This window comes from Tupaia chinensis, unplaced genomic scaffold (assembly GCF_000334495.1).
Source record: "Tupaia chinensis unplaced genomic scaffold, TupChi_1.0 Scaffold000511_1, whole genome shotgun sequence".
Classification (NCBI taxonomy): Eukaryota; Metazoa; Chordata; class Mammalia; order Scandentia; family Tupaiidae; genus Tupaia; species Tupaia belangeri.
Window position 1 is genome coordinate 572,659 of NW_006160024.1, and position 14,469 is coordinate 587,127.

At 44.2% G+C, this 14,469-nt stretch overlaps 1 protein-coding gene across 1 annotated transcript in view; it reads left to right on the plus strand.

The window, feature by feature from the left end:
• Window positions 1–14,469, plus strand: part of ACOXL (acyl-CoA oxidase like) — a 391,620-nt gene that overhangs the window by 81,392 nt on the left and 295,759 nt on the right. Inside the window, exon 9 of the mRNA XM_027774989.1 lies at window positions 4,209–4,243. Coding sequence (XP_027630790.1) covers window positions 4,209–4,243 — 35 coding nt within the window. The remainder of the gene's footprint in view (window positions 1–4,208; window positions 4,244–14,469) is intronic.

Sequence of the window (14,469 nt, forward strand, 5' to 3'; positions counted from 1 at the left end):
TTTGAGTGTAGAAAGTACTGTATTTTCCAGCCTCTACACTGGAAGATGGGAAGGGGGAGGGAGGTTTGGGAGGGGTTAGCATTTGAGTTTTCTATCGCTGCTATAATACATGATCACAAACTTGGTGGCTTAAAACCATAAATCAAGGGGGCCAGCAGGTGGTATGGTGGTTAAGGTGCTGGACTCCCACATGGCCAAGTACGGTTCAGTTCCTGGATCTGGTGGTTCGACTTCAGGTGTGTGTGTGTGTGTGTGTGTGTGTGTGTGTGTGTGTGTGTACGTGAGCGCGCATGCACACATGTGGTGGCATATGCATATGGTGCGCACATGCATATGTATGAATAGCCTGTACACACACATACACTGTGAGAATGCATGTGTGCATGTATGTGCACTTGTCTGAGTGTGGCTGTGTGCATGTGTACATACAGGTGCGTGAATGTACACACAAGCATGCATGAGATGTGTGCATCTGTGTGTGCACAGGTGTGCATCTGTGTGGGCATGTGCATGTGTGTGTGGTGTATTTGTGCATGTGTGTATCTGTGAAAATGCACAGGCAGCAGTGAGACTTGCGTGTAGCATTTCTGACTTGCTGATGCATCTTAGCAGGCGAGGGGCCTTAGAGAGGCCTTGACTGGCTGATGAGGCCAAGGGAGAAAAGTACCTCGGACTCGTTTCTCGGCCTTTATCTGGTATTTGCTATGGTACAGAGACCTCAGAGGCCTTCCTTCTCCCTGGCTTTCTCGGTGGGAATGAGGAGGAGCAGGCATAAGAAGGAAGACCAGCAGACTTTAGCTCTGAGGACAGCAAAGACATGGAGCCTGAAATGCATGTGTGGCAATAAGAAATCATACATGCGCTTGCTCATCTGCCAGCTCATACACAGCTCATACACAGCTCATCTGCCAGCTGTGCCTCTGGCCTGTTCCAACCTGGGGTTTCAGGGTGAGACCCACAGGAACTTTTCTACTCAGCCCCAGCCCCTTTCATGGCTGCCTAGTTAGATCTAGTGCATTCTGTGTGGTTTCTACGGTTTCCAGAGTGACTCTGAAAGGCCCTGTTCCCTCCCACCCTGTAGGCTGGTTCCCCTATAGCTTTGGGGCCTTTGTATCTGTCCAGATGTTTGTGCCCCAGTCTGTTCACATGGAGGTCTGTGAAGGGCAGATCCTGGTCTGGCCTTCTGTGCCAGCTCACTCTGTCCACCAGAGCATCCATGATTCACACTTCTTCCTTAACAAGATGTCACTTTAACAATGACAATAAACTAGATTGGATTCAGAAGCCAGGAAAAGACCAATCAAATCACTTCATTGAAATTCACCTTTGTGGAAATTTATATCCCAGCCTCTTTCAGTCAATGTAGCTGCCACGCAACAACTTCACTGTTCTTCTCTTGTTCTGGTCTCTGCTACTCCTGTTTCCTCCCCTAGCTCCAGCAAGGGCTTATCTTTCAACTGTGGAGAAGCCACCCAATTAAACTGTACTCCAGAGCTTATCAAAATATTCAGGCAGTAAAATTATCTTATAATTAGCCTAGCTATAAGCCAGAACTTTTTGACCTCAGGAAATGTAAAGTTACCCGGCTTGTGAAATCTATAAATTGCTCATCCTGACCTTTTGGCTAGAGTTTCTGCCTTTTTTTTTTTTTTTCTTTCCCCAAATAATTTCCTCCTCGTTCTTTAAAATTTTTATTGTCCCGGAGGCATCGTCCTCTTCTGTTTGCTTAAGTCTCAAAGAAAATACACTACTTTAGCTGAGAAAGATAATTGAAGACATTTAGGTGAGAATGTTATGAAATCAATGGGATTTTTTTAAAAGGATTACTTATTTTATTTTATTTTATTTATTATCATAATTATTTTTAATTTGACCAGAGAGAGAGAGAGAGAGAGAGAGAGAAAGGGAAGGTGAGAAAGTAAGCTGCCAGGTCTGGGACTCTGGAGGTAGTCAGCCATGTGTGTGTCCAGCACCTTAACCACCACACCACCTGCTGGTGTCTCGTGTCTTCTTTTTCAGATATTCTGGTAAATTTTTGCATTTTTCTCCCTGATTCCTGATGGCTCATGTCGTAGGCTCTATGTTCCAGATGTGTACAGAGATAATGCACATCTGGATTGTTCTGGAGCTGAGCTCTTCAAATGACTCTATAGCGTGTTGAGCTGGATAACAGCCTTGGGCTTTCTTTCCTCCACTGTTTTTCATCTTGTAGCTCACCCCTCCAGCACCCTGAGCTCTTTCCCAACCCTTCCATATTCCCACGTGCCCCTTTTGTCATCTTGTACCGCCTGGGATAGCACCCCAAAAGCATCTACCCACCCTAGCCATACTGGGGCCAATGTTAAGGAAAACTTAAATTTGTTTGGGGCTCTTCAGGTGCAACTTGGTTAAACCTTTCACACAAAATGATGTTATAGATGATGCTTAGGTTCTTAACTGTTGTGAGCATCTTAATTTAGTAATGCTACAGTTGGGAACAAGTGGGTTATGAGACTTACATGGGCATGTGTGACAATAATGATTGGTCTTTACATGATGAAATCCTTCCGAAGTTCTAAAAACTAATGCAAAAATTAAATGTTGAGGTCCAGCTTGGTGGTTCAGTGGTAATGCACTGCTCAAGTGATGGTAGATCTGCAGGGAAGATCACAAGTTCACTGGTTGATCTGTACATGCCTGGTGTGTGCACCCCTGGTCTTGGCTGGCTGGGAGGGCTGGGGGTGGGGAGATCATGGGGTGAGACTCTCTCTTTCTTACTTTCGTGAAAAGAATAAACTTCAAAAAACATTAAATTTTGAAATTACCAACACTTCCACAAATGGAATATTGTCTTTTTAAGGTGGTAGTTATTTATAGTTTTTCCTATCTGTCAGGTACTGGGCTCACACATGCACACACATTCTCATGGATAGAAACACACACATACAGAAAAATGGCTTTATCTTTACATTAACCCTATGGTAAATTAGTTCTCTTGCCCATTTTACAGTTGGGAAACTGAGGGGCTGAGAGTTTCAATAACCTGCTGATGCCCCTGAACCTGGTCGACTGGCCTGTCTCCTTTGTAACTCACAACTGTCCTGGCATAAGCTGGCTGAGGCCCAGCCACAGGATTTACCACCACTTACGATCAAGAGGCTTCCATGACACCTCGCAAAGCAAAGAGGAAATCAGTTTCACCTCACTCTCTACTTGCTGCTGTGGCCAGCAAGCGCATGTATGATTTCTTATTGCCACACATGCATTTCAGGCTCCATGTCTTTGCTGTCCTCAGAGCTAAAGTCTGCTGGTCTTGAGCTCATGAGCTCATGGTATCAGGGTGGAGACTGTGCTGATACACCCCCCCCCCAACCCCTAGCCACCGGCTCTGGCCCACTAAGCTCTCCTAGGGTAGAGAGCAGGGAGAGGATGGACTCCCAGGATCCAGCCATGGCTGTGTTTTCTGGACCTGAACTGTGGAGTCAGCCACATGCTGCAATCCTATCTTTTCACTGCATGTCTCAGAGCTAAAAAAGCCCTGTGTAAGAAGTCTTTCCCAGTGAGTGATGTCTCCTGTTTAATCCACAGTGGTGTATGATATATCATATACTATGATATTTATATATATATATACACACACACACATTGTATATAATACATGTGTTATATATAATACATATATATGTATATATCATTATATATATAAATAGTGTATATACGTGTGTGTGTGTGTGTGTGTGTGTGTGTATTCCTTCAGGGGAGAGAGACAGAGATAGAGATAGGTTTTTTTTTAAAAAGAATTATTTATTTAACTTTATTCATTCATTCATTTCATTTGATCAGAGAGAGACCGAGAAAGAGAGAGAGAAAATGAGAAAGCAAGCCACCAGGTCCAGGATTTGAACCATAGTTGACCATATGGGAGTGTCCAGCGCCTTAACCACTACGCCACCTGCTGGTCCCAGAGATAGATATTTTTGACAGGGTCTTGCTATGCCACAACTGCCCCAGCCTTCTGATTAGCTAGGGTCACAGGTGGGGCAGATTGGCCTGGGAACTGAAACCAGGCCTCCCATGTGGCTTCCAGCCTCTGAAGCAGTAGTTCTATATGTGCCATTAGTTATAAGGGATTTTAAGAAATGTTTAAAAAATAATTCACCATATTAAATTTTTTTTTGTGAATTTGGCATATTCTTCATAATATTTAATTTGTGTTTCTGTTTTTGCAGCTTGGGTTGACGATTGCCATTCGCTATAGCCACAGGTAAGCTTTAACTTTTTAAATCAAGAACTATGCTTATCACTTTATAGCTTTTGGTTAGCTTGATCTCAAGGTTTTTGTGCTTTTTGGTGGCTGCTATACCATGATGGAAGTGTTGCAGAGGCAGTAGCTCTGGTTGCTGGACTGGAAATAGTGCATTGCTATTTGGAGGAATAAATCATTATGTAAAAGTGGTGGTTAGTAGCGCATTTCTTTTAGAACAAAAAAGCCATGAAGCTCTATGGTAGGGACACAGAAGTGATTTCTGGCTAACACATTCTGCCCAAGAGTGAGAACAGGAAAGTGTGATAGCTGTGACAGGAGAAGCCGGGACAGAGAAACTCGAGCCAGGGCTGAACTGGAAAGTCCTTGCCCCCAACCTAGTCTTAGTAAGTCTGCCCATGGCTAAGAGTCCCATTTTTGTCTTACTTTATGATTTTTGTCTTTGTGTCTATTGCATCATGTTTATGGAAAATACTTGTTTCTTATATAAGTAGCAGCCTTTTCTCCTTTGCACCCAATTAAATAAAATAAAAAACCAACAGAGTAGAAGAAAGAGATAACAAAATAAAAGAAGGAGATAGCAGAGTAGAAAGAGATAACAGAGTAGAAAAAGGAGATAACAGAGTAAAATGAAAAGATAATAGACCAAGAGAAGGAGAGGATTCATTATTGTCAGGTGTGAAACATTGGGACATAATTGTCTGAAGATGGAGATACACATGTCCAAATGTTGTCTTATATGTTACAATCTAAGAGCTGTTAAGTAGGTATCAAGCAGTTAACATCAGTTCCTGAATTTTGTGCAAAAAAAAAAATGCATTGAGATGTCGAATTAATTAAAGTGAGATCCAGCCTCAATGGAGGGTGATAAGCAGTGTCCCTATTGTCCTTAGAGAAATTGTGCTCATGGTTTCCCTCAGGGCCACCCTCTGGTAACTGGTGTGGGACTCAGGGACAAATGATCTAAAGAGTTACATGATTTAAGAGTAAGTTTGCCTGAAAATGCTTGTAACAAATTGAATGCGTGGGTTCAACCTAAGTGTGAATCTAGTAGTCACAGGCAATCGCTGAGACCTGGAAAGCTGTAGGGAGTGTGTAGGTAAGGGCTGGAAGAGGCCAGGAGTGGCTAGGGTCCCCTTGGAATGCGTGTATTAGAAGGGTGTTCACTGGACATTTTTGGAGACCTTTGGAGGAAGACTGCTCCAGAGAAGATCAGGATTATGTAAAGGAAAAGAAATTATTTTCCTTATTCATTACTAGGTTCATGACTAAGGCCCCATAACAAAAGACAGGCTAACTAGAGAAAAGCATATATATTTATTTAAGTTTTACATAACACAGAAGGCTTCTTAAAGAGATAAAGACCCAACAAAACAGGGAAACCTGTGTGTTTTTTATGCTAGTTTGAGGGAGAAGTGAACAAGTGTGATTGGACAAAGGAGATATGACCTAATGGTAGTAAAACTGAGAAGGAGAAGGCTTAGCAAGGTCTAAGGTTTGCTCAGATTGTTCCCTGTGTCCCTGTGTCTTCAGATAGAAGGATATTTCTTTCCTCTGGGTGTAAGGAGGGCACCTCTCAAAAGGCGATTTTATGACCTACTTTAGGGGAGAAGGGAAAGGGGGAGGTAAGAGTGATCTTCATGTTCCTGTGTTTTCTCAAATGCCAAGGAGCCATGTTTCAGGGTGGGCTTGTTCTGAATCGCATCAATTGCTTGCATAGTTTTGAGTCCTATATGTGTGCGTGACGGTGCACACGGCAGCAGCATGGTGTCCTGCAGAAGTGTGCTGTCCACTTGTAAGCACAGCTAGCCTCCTGCAGCCGATGAGGCATGTGGTGGCTGCACACTGAGGAAGCATGGCGTGGACACTGAACCCCCGACCCTACAACCAGCTGGATACTAAGTGTGTTGTGTGGGGTGGTGTGTGTGTGTGTGTGTGTGTGTGTGTGTGTGTGTGTGGAAATACTCTCCCAGAAACTAACTTTTCTAGAATGTTCTAAATGCAAACTGCTCCAGAAAGAGGTAGGTGTGTATGTGTGTGTGAGTGAGAGAGAGGGGAAAAGACAGAGAGATTTTAACATTTCCTTTGGTTGAGTTTTCCTCTGAGTCATATGTGAGACCTGCAAGTTAAGGAAGGCAGTGGCCTGCTTATGCAATACTAAGTGTGTTGTGTGGGGTGGTGTGTGTGTGTGTGTGTGTGTGTGTGTGTAAATACTCTCCCAGAAACTAACTTTTCTAGAATGTTCTAAATGCAAACTGCTCCAGAAAGAGGTAGGTGTGTATGTGTGTGTGAGTGAGAGAGAGGGGAAAAGACAGAGAGATTTTAACATTTCCTTTGGTTGAGTTTTCCTCTGAGTCATATGTGAGACCTGCAAGTTAAGGAAGGCAGTGGCCTGCTTATGCACGAGAGTTAAGGGTGCCTTTTCCCCAAGAAAGCAAAGATCTTGCTCAAGTTCAGAGAACGACGTGCTTTTTCCTGTGATGGCGAGGGCTACTTTCCTGTGACTCTGTGGAGGTTATAACCTGTTTGGAAAGTCAGATCCTGTATGTGAATTGAGAATAAAGCTTTCTTTTTAGTACTTTGTCAGGTTGAGGGCCTTTTCTCAACCACCAGCCTTTTAAAATCAGGTAAGGTGGTAGAGAGAAGGGAGACCTGAAGGAGGTCCTGGCTGGCTGGGGCCTTTGCTCCATGCCCTTGCCATGGTATAGGCTTGTGTTCGAAGAGAAGATTCTGGCTCCCTTGCTAGAGGCCATGGGGTGGGAGGACCTGGTGTCATTCTCTGTCGTCACCTACTCTGCACTGGTTCACAGAGACACTTCTTTGTGCTGAGCACGATCCTCAATTGGGAAGGAAGAATGTCTTATTACCCTTGACTGGGAGGTGATTTATCAGCCTCCCCATGGTACTGGTGGCAGTGGGTGAGTCCTGGAAGAAAGCACTTTATCTGGACTGTAATCGATGTTCCCCTTTGGCTTCTCTTTCCTCGGAGTGGCCAGGCTTGGCTGAAGCTATGTGGTCGGGGATGGTGATTATGAAGCTGAGTAGCAGGAGGACAGCTGGAACCAGGCCCTATAGGAGATATGGTGGGCTCTGTTGTGATGAAAGAAAGCCAGGGGGCACTGTCAGGCCCTGTGGGTGTCTCCGTATTCAACCACAGGACCCTGGCACCCCTTTGTACTATAAAGTCTCAGGTGAATGGAGAGAAATTTCACTTCTAAATGTTCATACTTGTCCTTGATGTGGGCTTCAATCTCTGTGCTCAGGGCATTTCTTTTATGACGCTTTGCTAAGAAACTAGCTGGACTATGGCCAATGGCTGTCACAGGGGTCAGTATCCTGTGGATTTGCATCCTCAGCTCTGCATCTTAGAGCAGCTGAGGTTTTCTTTTTCTTTTTATTATTATTATTCATACATTAAATCACTATACATCATTTAGATTGCGAAGAGACTTTACCCAGCATAGTATTTCAACAAGTCACCTGTCTCTCTAGCCTTAGGTTCTGCTATGTGCTAGCAAACGTGGCCTGGGCAAATTTCCTTACCTATCTTACCCTCACTCACTTCTCATCTAACATCGCATATTTTGAGGGTTGTTTTGAAGGATAGAGATGATAAGCAAAAAGCTCTTAGCCTGCCAGGTATGAGAAGGGCTGCACCAGGGGCTGTGACGTTCAAAGTGCCGGCCGTGTTAATGGTGGGTGTGAGGGGAAGGGATACCTCTATAGAGAGATAAGGGCATGTCCCCTAACCTCTCCCTGCCAAGATTCAGCCCTGTAGAGAAGGAAGTGAGAGAAACTGATGAAAGTCCTTTTTAAGATATATATGTATGAATTTTTATTTACATTTAATCAATGTATACAAAATAGTTTTTCTGAGCATGAATAGAGTGTATGTTAGTCCAGTCAAAGAGATTGTCATATTCAAATCTTTTTAAAAAGAGTTTGGGGGGGTGGTCAGCAGGTGGCATAGTGGTTAAGGCACTGGACTTCCACATGACCAACTGTGGTTCAAGTCCTGGACCTGGCAGCTTGAAAATCATGCTGGGCATATGTTTATGCCTGGCCCAAATCCCAGAATGGAGGAGATGGAGTTGTGGTGTGTCTGTTCCTGCTGGGGGATGATTTCTCACTTTCCCTCTCACTGTCTCTCTCCAGCAAGCTCATGCACCCCATGGCAAAAACCTTAAAAAAAATGAGTTTGGAATATTGGAATTGCTTACTGTGGGTCACCTTTATAGAGCCTGCTCTGGGTCCTGCAGCTGTCTGACATCATTGAAGAATTGTTGGTCATACCCACATGTTGTTTGGGTCAAGGGTATAGGAAAGGCAATGAAGATGTCTTGTCTCTGCTTCACAGAGTCTGGGGACTTACTGGAAGACGCCAGGACAGAGGGTGGAGTCCTACGAAGGCTTGTTCACTTGTGTGTCTGGGAGGAGATACCAGTTGTCAGCAGGGGGCCTCTGTTCCCCTCCACGAGAGTAATTAGGCTCCCTTGAGTCATGGTGGGTGGCTTTCTCAGAAGGACAGAAAGCTACCCTCTTTCTGTGACCGAGTCTAGAGTCAGAGAGATTCTCTTCCACCGTATTCATTGGAGCATCCACAGCCCCTACATATGATAAAAGGGAGGGAGCAGAGAACTCCATCTCCAAGCACAAGGAGGGCTGATCTCACTGTAATAAGATCATGTGGAATGGGAGATGTTGGCTTGGCCATCTTTGGAAAATGCTGTCTGCCCCAGAGCCCAGCTGCAGGTGGATTGGGGCCTTTATTTAGAGCACTTCTAAAAAGAAATTGAGCACACTGTCCTCACTACAAAGCATGTACTGGCTGGGGTGCATAACTGGTATGTGTGACAAAGACTTCAGAATAGACACTAATCTTACAGGATGAGGTAAACCAGCCAAGGGAGACTTCTTCGAGGAAGCAAATCTTAAACTATCGTAATTCCTCTAAGGTGAGCAAGTGCAAGGAAGGCCCAGCTGACTCAGGCAAATGCCCCTGGCAGGCTGAAAACATGGGACTCTCAAAAACAATCTTTAAATTACTGTGTAGCAGTTGTCAAGAGGAAAGGCAGAGTTTCGAGGTTAGGTGTAGAAATATGGATGGGTTCTGGCTAGTTCAGATTACTTCTGTAGTCATGGTAGTCTTCTGCAGTTCAGTTTTGACCCTAAAGTTAGAACTTACATCTCAAAACAAAAATCCCTGGAGAGAACTGGATAAACTTCAAAGAGGAAGCTTAGCTGCTGTGTCCATTGAGGAGGTAACCACTACCCAAGCCTCAGAGCAAGGGGCTCTTTCTCTGTTCCTTCCCCTTCTGTGTTCTCAATAGAAGACCTCTTGGAATGCTGTGCTTCCAGGGTTGTTTGCCTCTGGGCTGTCCTGTCCTCTGTTCTGGTTCTGAGATTTTAAGTGAAAAGCAAGAGGTCAGTCATGGATATTTACACAAATGCAACAAGAGACAACCAAAAGTCTAAATAAGTTGAAGTTACAACTAGAAGTAATAATACTGTGGAAGAGGAGAGTGAGGCATCTGCTGAGACCCCCCTGGCAAGTGATCCTTCATCACTCTCTTGTGAGCTGGAAATTTAGGACTGAGACGTATCCCCAGCAGCCATGTCACCTGTCCAGGAGTCTGAAGACTTTAGGAGCAGAAGGAATGGTTTGAAAGTGATTGCCATAACTCAGGGATGATGTGAGGGCATATTGGGCACAGCTGGGTCTCCAAAAGTGTAGATGTCCAATGCACACAAGCCAAGTTGGGGAGAATTACTGAGGAGCCTCAGACCTATCCATGGCCCAACATCTTCAATACAGTGGAAGCAGAGAAGCTGTTGTTAGAGGTCATGTTTTCCAGAAATTATTTCTGAAATAGAAAAAATTTTTATTTGGGACTGGAAGGAAGTACAGTGATAACATGGTGCTCTGTGAAGCTCACCCACATGGGAAGGTTCTAATAGGAGGACCAGGGTCTAAGAGAGACAGTAGGGACAGGCACAAAAGACTCCTGTTGCAGATGAAGTAGGAGTGAAGGAAAAGAAGGAGCCAAACATGGCTCCAAAATGACAACACTTTGAAGATGAGTTCATTTTCGAAGAAGAGACGAGTTGGGGTACTTAAATGAGTGTGGAAAGAGGGGAAGAACTCATTAAAACCATACCATCTTGGCGAGCAGGAAGCTCCTGTCAGGGTACTGCAGATATGGTGGAGGGGGCTGCCCCAGAGCAACGGAGGTGCTTAAGGCCTGAAAGACTCCTGATTTTGTTCCCATGCCTATGTAGGGGTGCTTATCAAATTGCTATCAAATTATCAAAGGGCAAGTTATCAAATTGCCCTTATTCAGTTAAACAGTGTTTTGGATTAAGAATATCCCTGGCATGTACTTTGGCACACACACGCGCGTGCATGCATGCACACACACACACACACACACATACACACACACACAAAGACATGCTTCCCCAGTCGCTTCACTCTTACCCCCAGACACGTCCAACTCCTCTCAGTTATTCCAGGTCTGCCTGTGTGGTTAGGAGTGCATGTGTGTGTGTGTGTGTGTGTGTGTGTGTGCGCACGTATGAGTGTGAGACATCATGTGGGTAGGGTGCTGAGGGTTCGGAAGGTGGAGAATGACATTGTCATATTGTGACAATATAAACACATCAGGTCTGAAGACCATCTGCGGTGACTGGCCTTGCATTTAACAACAGGTCCTGCCCACATTTTGTTTTTTATCATGGCATTTTCATTTATTTTTGTAAAGTCAAGTCATTTTCACAGAGTGGAAAATTGTCTCTTGATGTTTATTTCCCACTGTTTGGCTTGAGGTTTTCGGGTGGAATCCACACAGTGGTGACAGCCGGGTAACCCCCAGAAGTGCCCTTTGCAGATAACAGCACTTGGGGCCCCACCACCCACACAGTGGGGAGCAATTTCCCCACTGTGTGGGTGTCTTCTTTTTTCTTCTTATTCTTCTTCAAGATTGAAAGAGTTTAGATATTCTTCCTGCCTGACCTAGAAGAGCCTGAAGAAGCCTTCCAGTGGGTGCTGCTGGGCAAAGATGACAGAGGAAACTGGTCCAGGAGTGAGCTTCTCACCTTCAGCTCTCACTTCTCTGCTACAAAAGGACCTGTAAACCAACAGCATGGAATTTTTGCATGAACTGTTTGTGCCCATCTTTCTAAGAAAAGTTCATGAACATAGAGAGTGAGAGTAGCAAATTAGTGTTTAACTAGAATAAATGAAAACACCATGTTAATAAATGAAATGTGAGCAAGACTGGTTGTTAAGTGCAAGGCTAGTCTTGGTGGGTGTTGTCTTGCTTGGTGTGTTTACACTGTCAGAATATGACAGTGTCATTCTCTACTTCCCGAGCCCTCACCACCCTACTCCTACGATGTCTCACACTCATACACGCTCACACATGTGATGTTGTTTTGCTTTGCTTTTTTGGGGGGTTGGTTTTTCTTAATAAACAAGGAAAGAAGCACATTTTCCATTTGGTTTTGTTATGGTTAAATGAGGTTCACAGAGGTGTGACTTTCAGACCAAGCGTAAAGATGGTTCTTTCCCACCCCTGAATTCTTCCTGCTGGTTTCTCATCGGCCCTAAGAGAAGCCAAATTTAGTATGCCAATCAGGCCTGTGGCCAAATCTAATATTGGGGTTGTAAGTATCAGAGGTTTTGATAAAAGTCCCTAAAGGTTTTGGGATCCCTTGGCAGCTGGGAGGTGGAAGAGAGAATTGTGGAAATTGCATGCAAACAATCTCAGAGAAGTGAGAATGTCTCTGTGCACAGTTTGTCCTTGACCTGGACTCTTGCGGGCTTGCCCTTGCAGCAGAAATATGGACCCAGTGATTAAACAGTCATTCCTGGACTATACTTATGTTTTTGTTTTGAATGAGCTCACGTGGCCTAGCTAGAAGTGAAGGGGTCATGTACTCTTGTGTTCTGATTTAGATTAGAATTGGGGTTTGAAGTTCATAGATGAATCAGAACCCTTACTGAATGGACAGGCAGCATAAACACAAGAATTGTCACCTTGAAATGCAAAAGGGAGGGAAAGACAAGAAACAGGGCAATCAGGTCTATTGGATTTTGACTTCAAGTGTTGGCAAATACCTAATGACTCCCATGTGGAGCTGGTTTGATCTTGTGGAGACAACTGGGGGAGACTGTTTTTCTCTAGATTTTATAAAAATAAACAAAAATGCCTTTCTGCCTATTTTTCCTTTCCAGGGAATAGTTGTTTCTGTCACTAGGCCTCTCTGGCTGACTGTTCTACCTCTTTGTTTCAAACTTCACCATGAGGCACCAACCAGATCTATACAGAGTTGTCAAGCAATTATCCAACCCCAGTGGTATATTCTCCATTCTCCTCTTGGGATTTTGGGCATGCCCCAATGGTATATTCTTGGAAGTAAGCTATCTTTGGTAAAGTTGCTCCCCCCCCCCCAACCTTAACACAAAATATTTCCCCTTCCCCAGGGCAGATGGAACATTTATAGCCCAAGTTATGTGCTTTTACTTTGAAGGTTGAGGGTTATGCCATTGGCATCTCATGGCAGAGTTCGGCATGGGACTGTGGATAAGCCAGGTGAGTAGCAGATGCTCGTCAGGGTCCGGGACAGTATGGAAATAGATGAGTGTATCTCCTCGTGCCTATCCTGTGCTCCCTGATGCCCTGTCAACTATCAAGTTAGTGGTCTTGTCTTTTTGGGACTTCTAGTCTGGCCACATGGTCACTCCCTGGACATAACTGCTCATTGCTTGTCTCTTGCCACAGCCACAGGGTGGTCTCCAGGGGAGCTGTTCCTGCCAAAAGGGAGTCTTTCTTCAACACAGATCTGATCATGACACTCCCACTCAGAAACCTCCACGGACTTCCATGTCTAGGGAACAGAATCCTGGCCCTTAGCATGAGATTCAAGGCCTCAACCCCAAACTCTGTTTCCTCACTCTGAGTTTCCTACTTCCTCTACCACTTTCTTTTGCTATTTCCTTTGAAAGACTCCTGCTCACCCTCCCGAAGTCCTTTGTATGTCATCTCCTCTTTGAAGGCTTGTCAAGGACTCATGCTCCTTCCTGTTCTTTGATCTCACGATTGCTTCTCAGGTCAGACCCCAACTCTATGTCTTTTCCTTTTGGTCTCAAGCAATAGAGGAAAGCAGACTGTTCACAGCACATCAACACATGCCCTTAGAGACAAGGCTTTCTGACAAAGCCACCTGTGTTGGCTGGTCTGGGAGGATCTACTCAGGTTTTCTTTATATCTCCCTGAATAGGGCCAACAGGAGCATGGTGGTGAAGATGCTGGACTCCCACATGGCTAACTGCAGTTCGAGTCTCAGACCCTGTGCCTTGAAACTCATGCCAGGCACATGTGCGTGTGCCCAAAATTCAAAGGGGAGAATGGAGGAGAAGGGATTGGAGTATGGCCATGCCCGCTAGGGGGTGATGTTTTTATTTTTTTTTTTTTTTTTTTTTTTTTTGCTTTGTACCTGTCTGTCTGTCTCTCTGGTGAGCATATGTACCCTATTGCAAAAACCTAAAATAATACTAATATCTCCCTGAAAAGTGACCCCTCCTTTACTTTCAAAGATGAAGGCTTCCAAATTAAATTGATCTAGAGACCCAACACAACTCCAATTAAAATCCCAGTAGGTTTCTATGTAGAAATAAATAAGCTAATTAAACCATTTATATGTAAAAACAAAAGACTTAGACTAGCTAGAGCAATTTTGAAAAAGAACAGAGTGGGAAGAGTATCTAATTTCAAGATTTACAATAAAGTTATGGTAATTAAGACCTGGTACTGGTGAGAGAACAGATGTATAGGTCAGTGGGACATAATAGAAACTCCAAAATCATGCGGGAGTTTTGAAAAACTTTATTGAAGAAGCATAATCTGAAAAGAACTGTGGATTTCAAAAAATTTTTTTCTGCCATAATAAACTGGTACTTTTTTTTTAGAATTATTATTTTTATTTAATTATTATTATTATTATTGTTTTCACATGAGTTTTGCCAGAGAAAGAGAGAGACAGAGAGGGAGAGTGAGAAAGCAAGCCACCAGGTCCAGGACTCGAACCATGGTTGGCCATGTGGGAATTCCAGCGCCTTAACCACCACGCCACCTGCTGGTCCCATAAACTGGTACTTTTAAAACAATTTTTCCAGAGGGCACATGTGCTCAACACAGAGAGACAGAGACAGACAGACAGAGGGA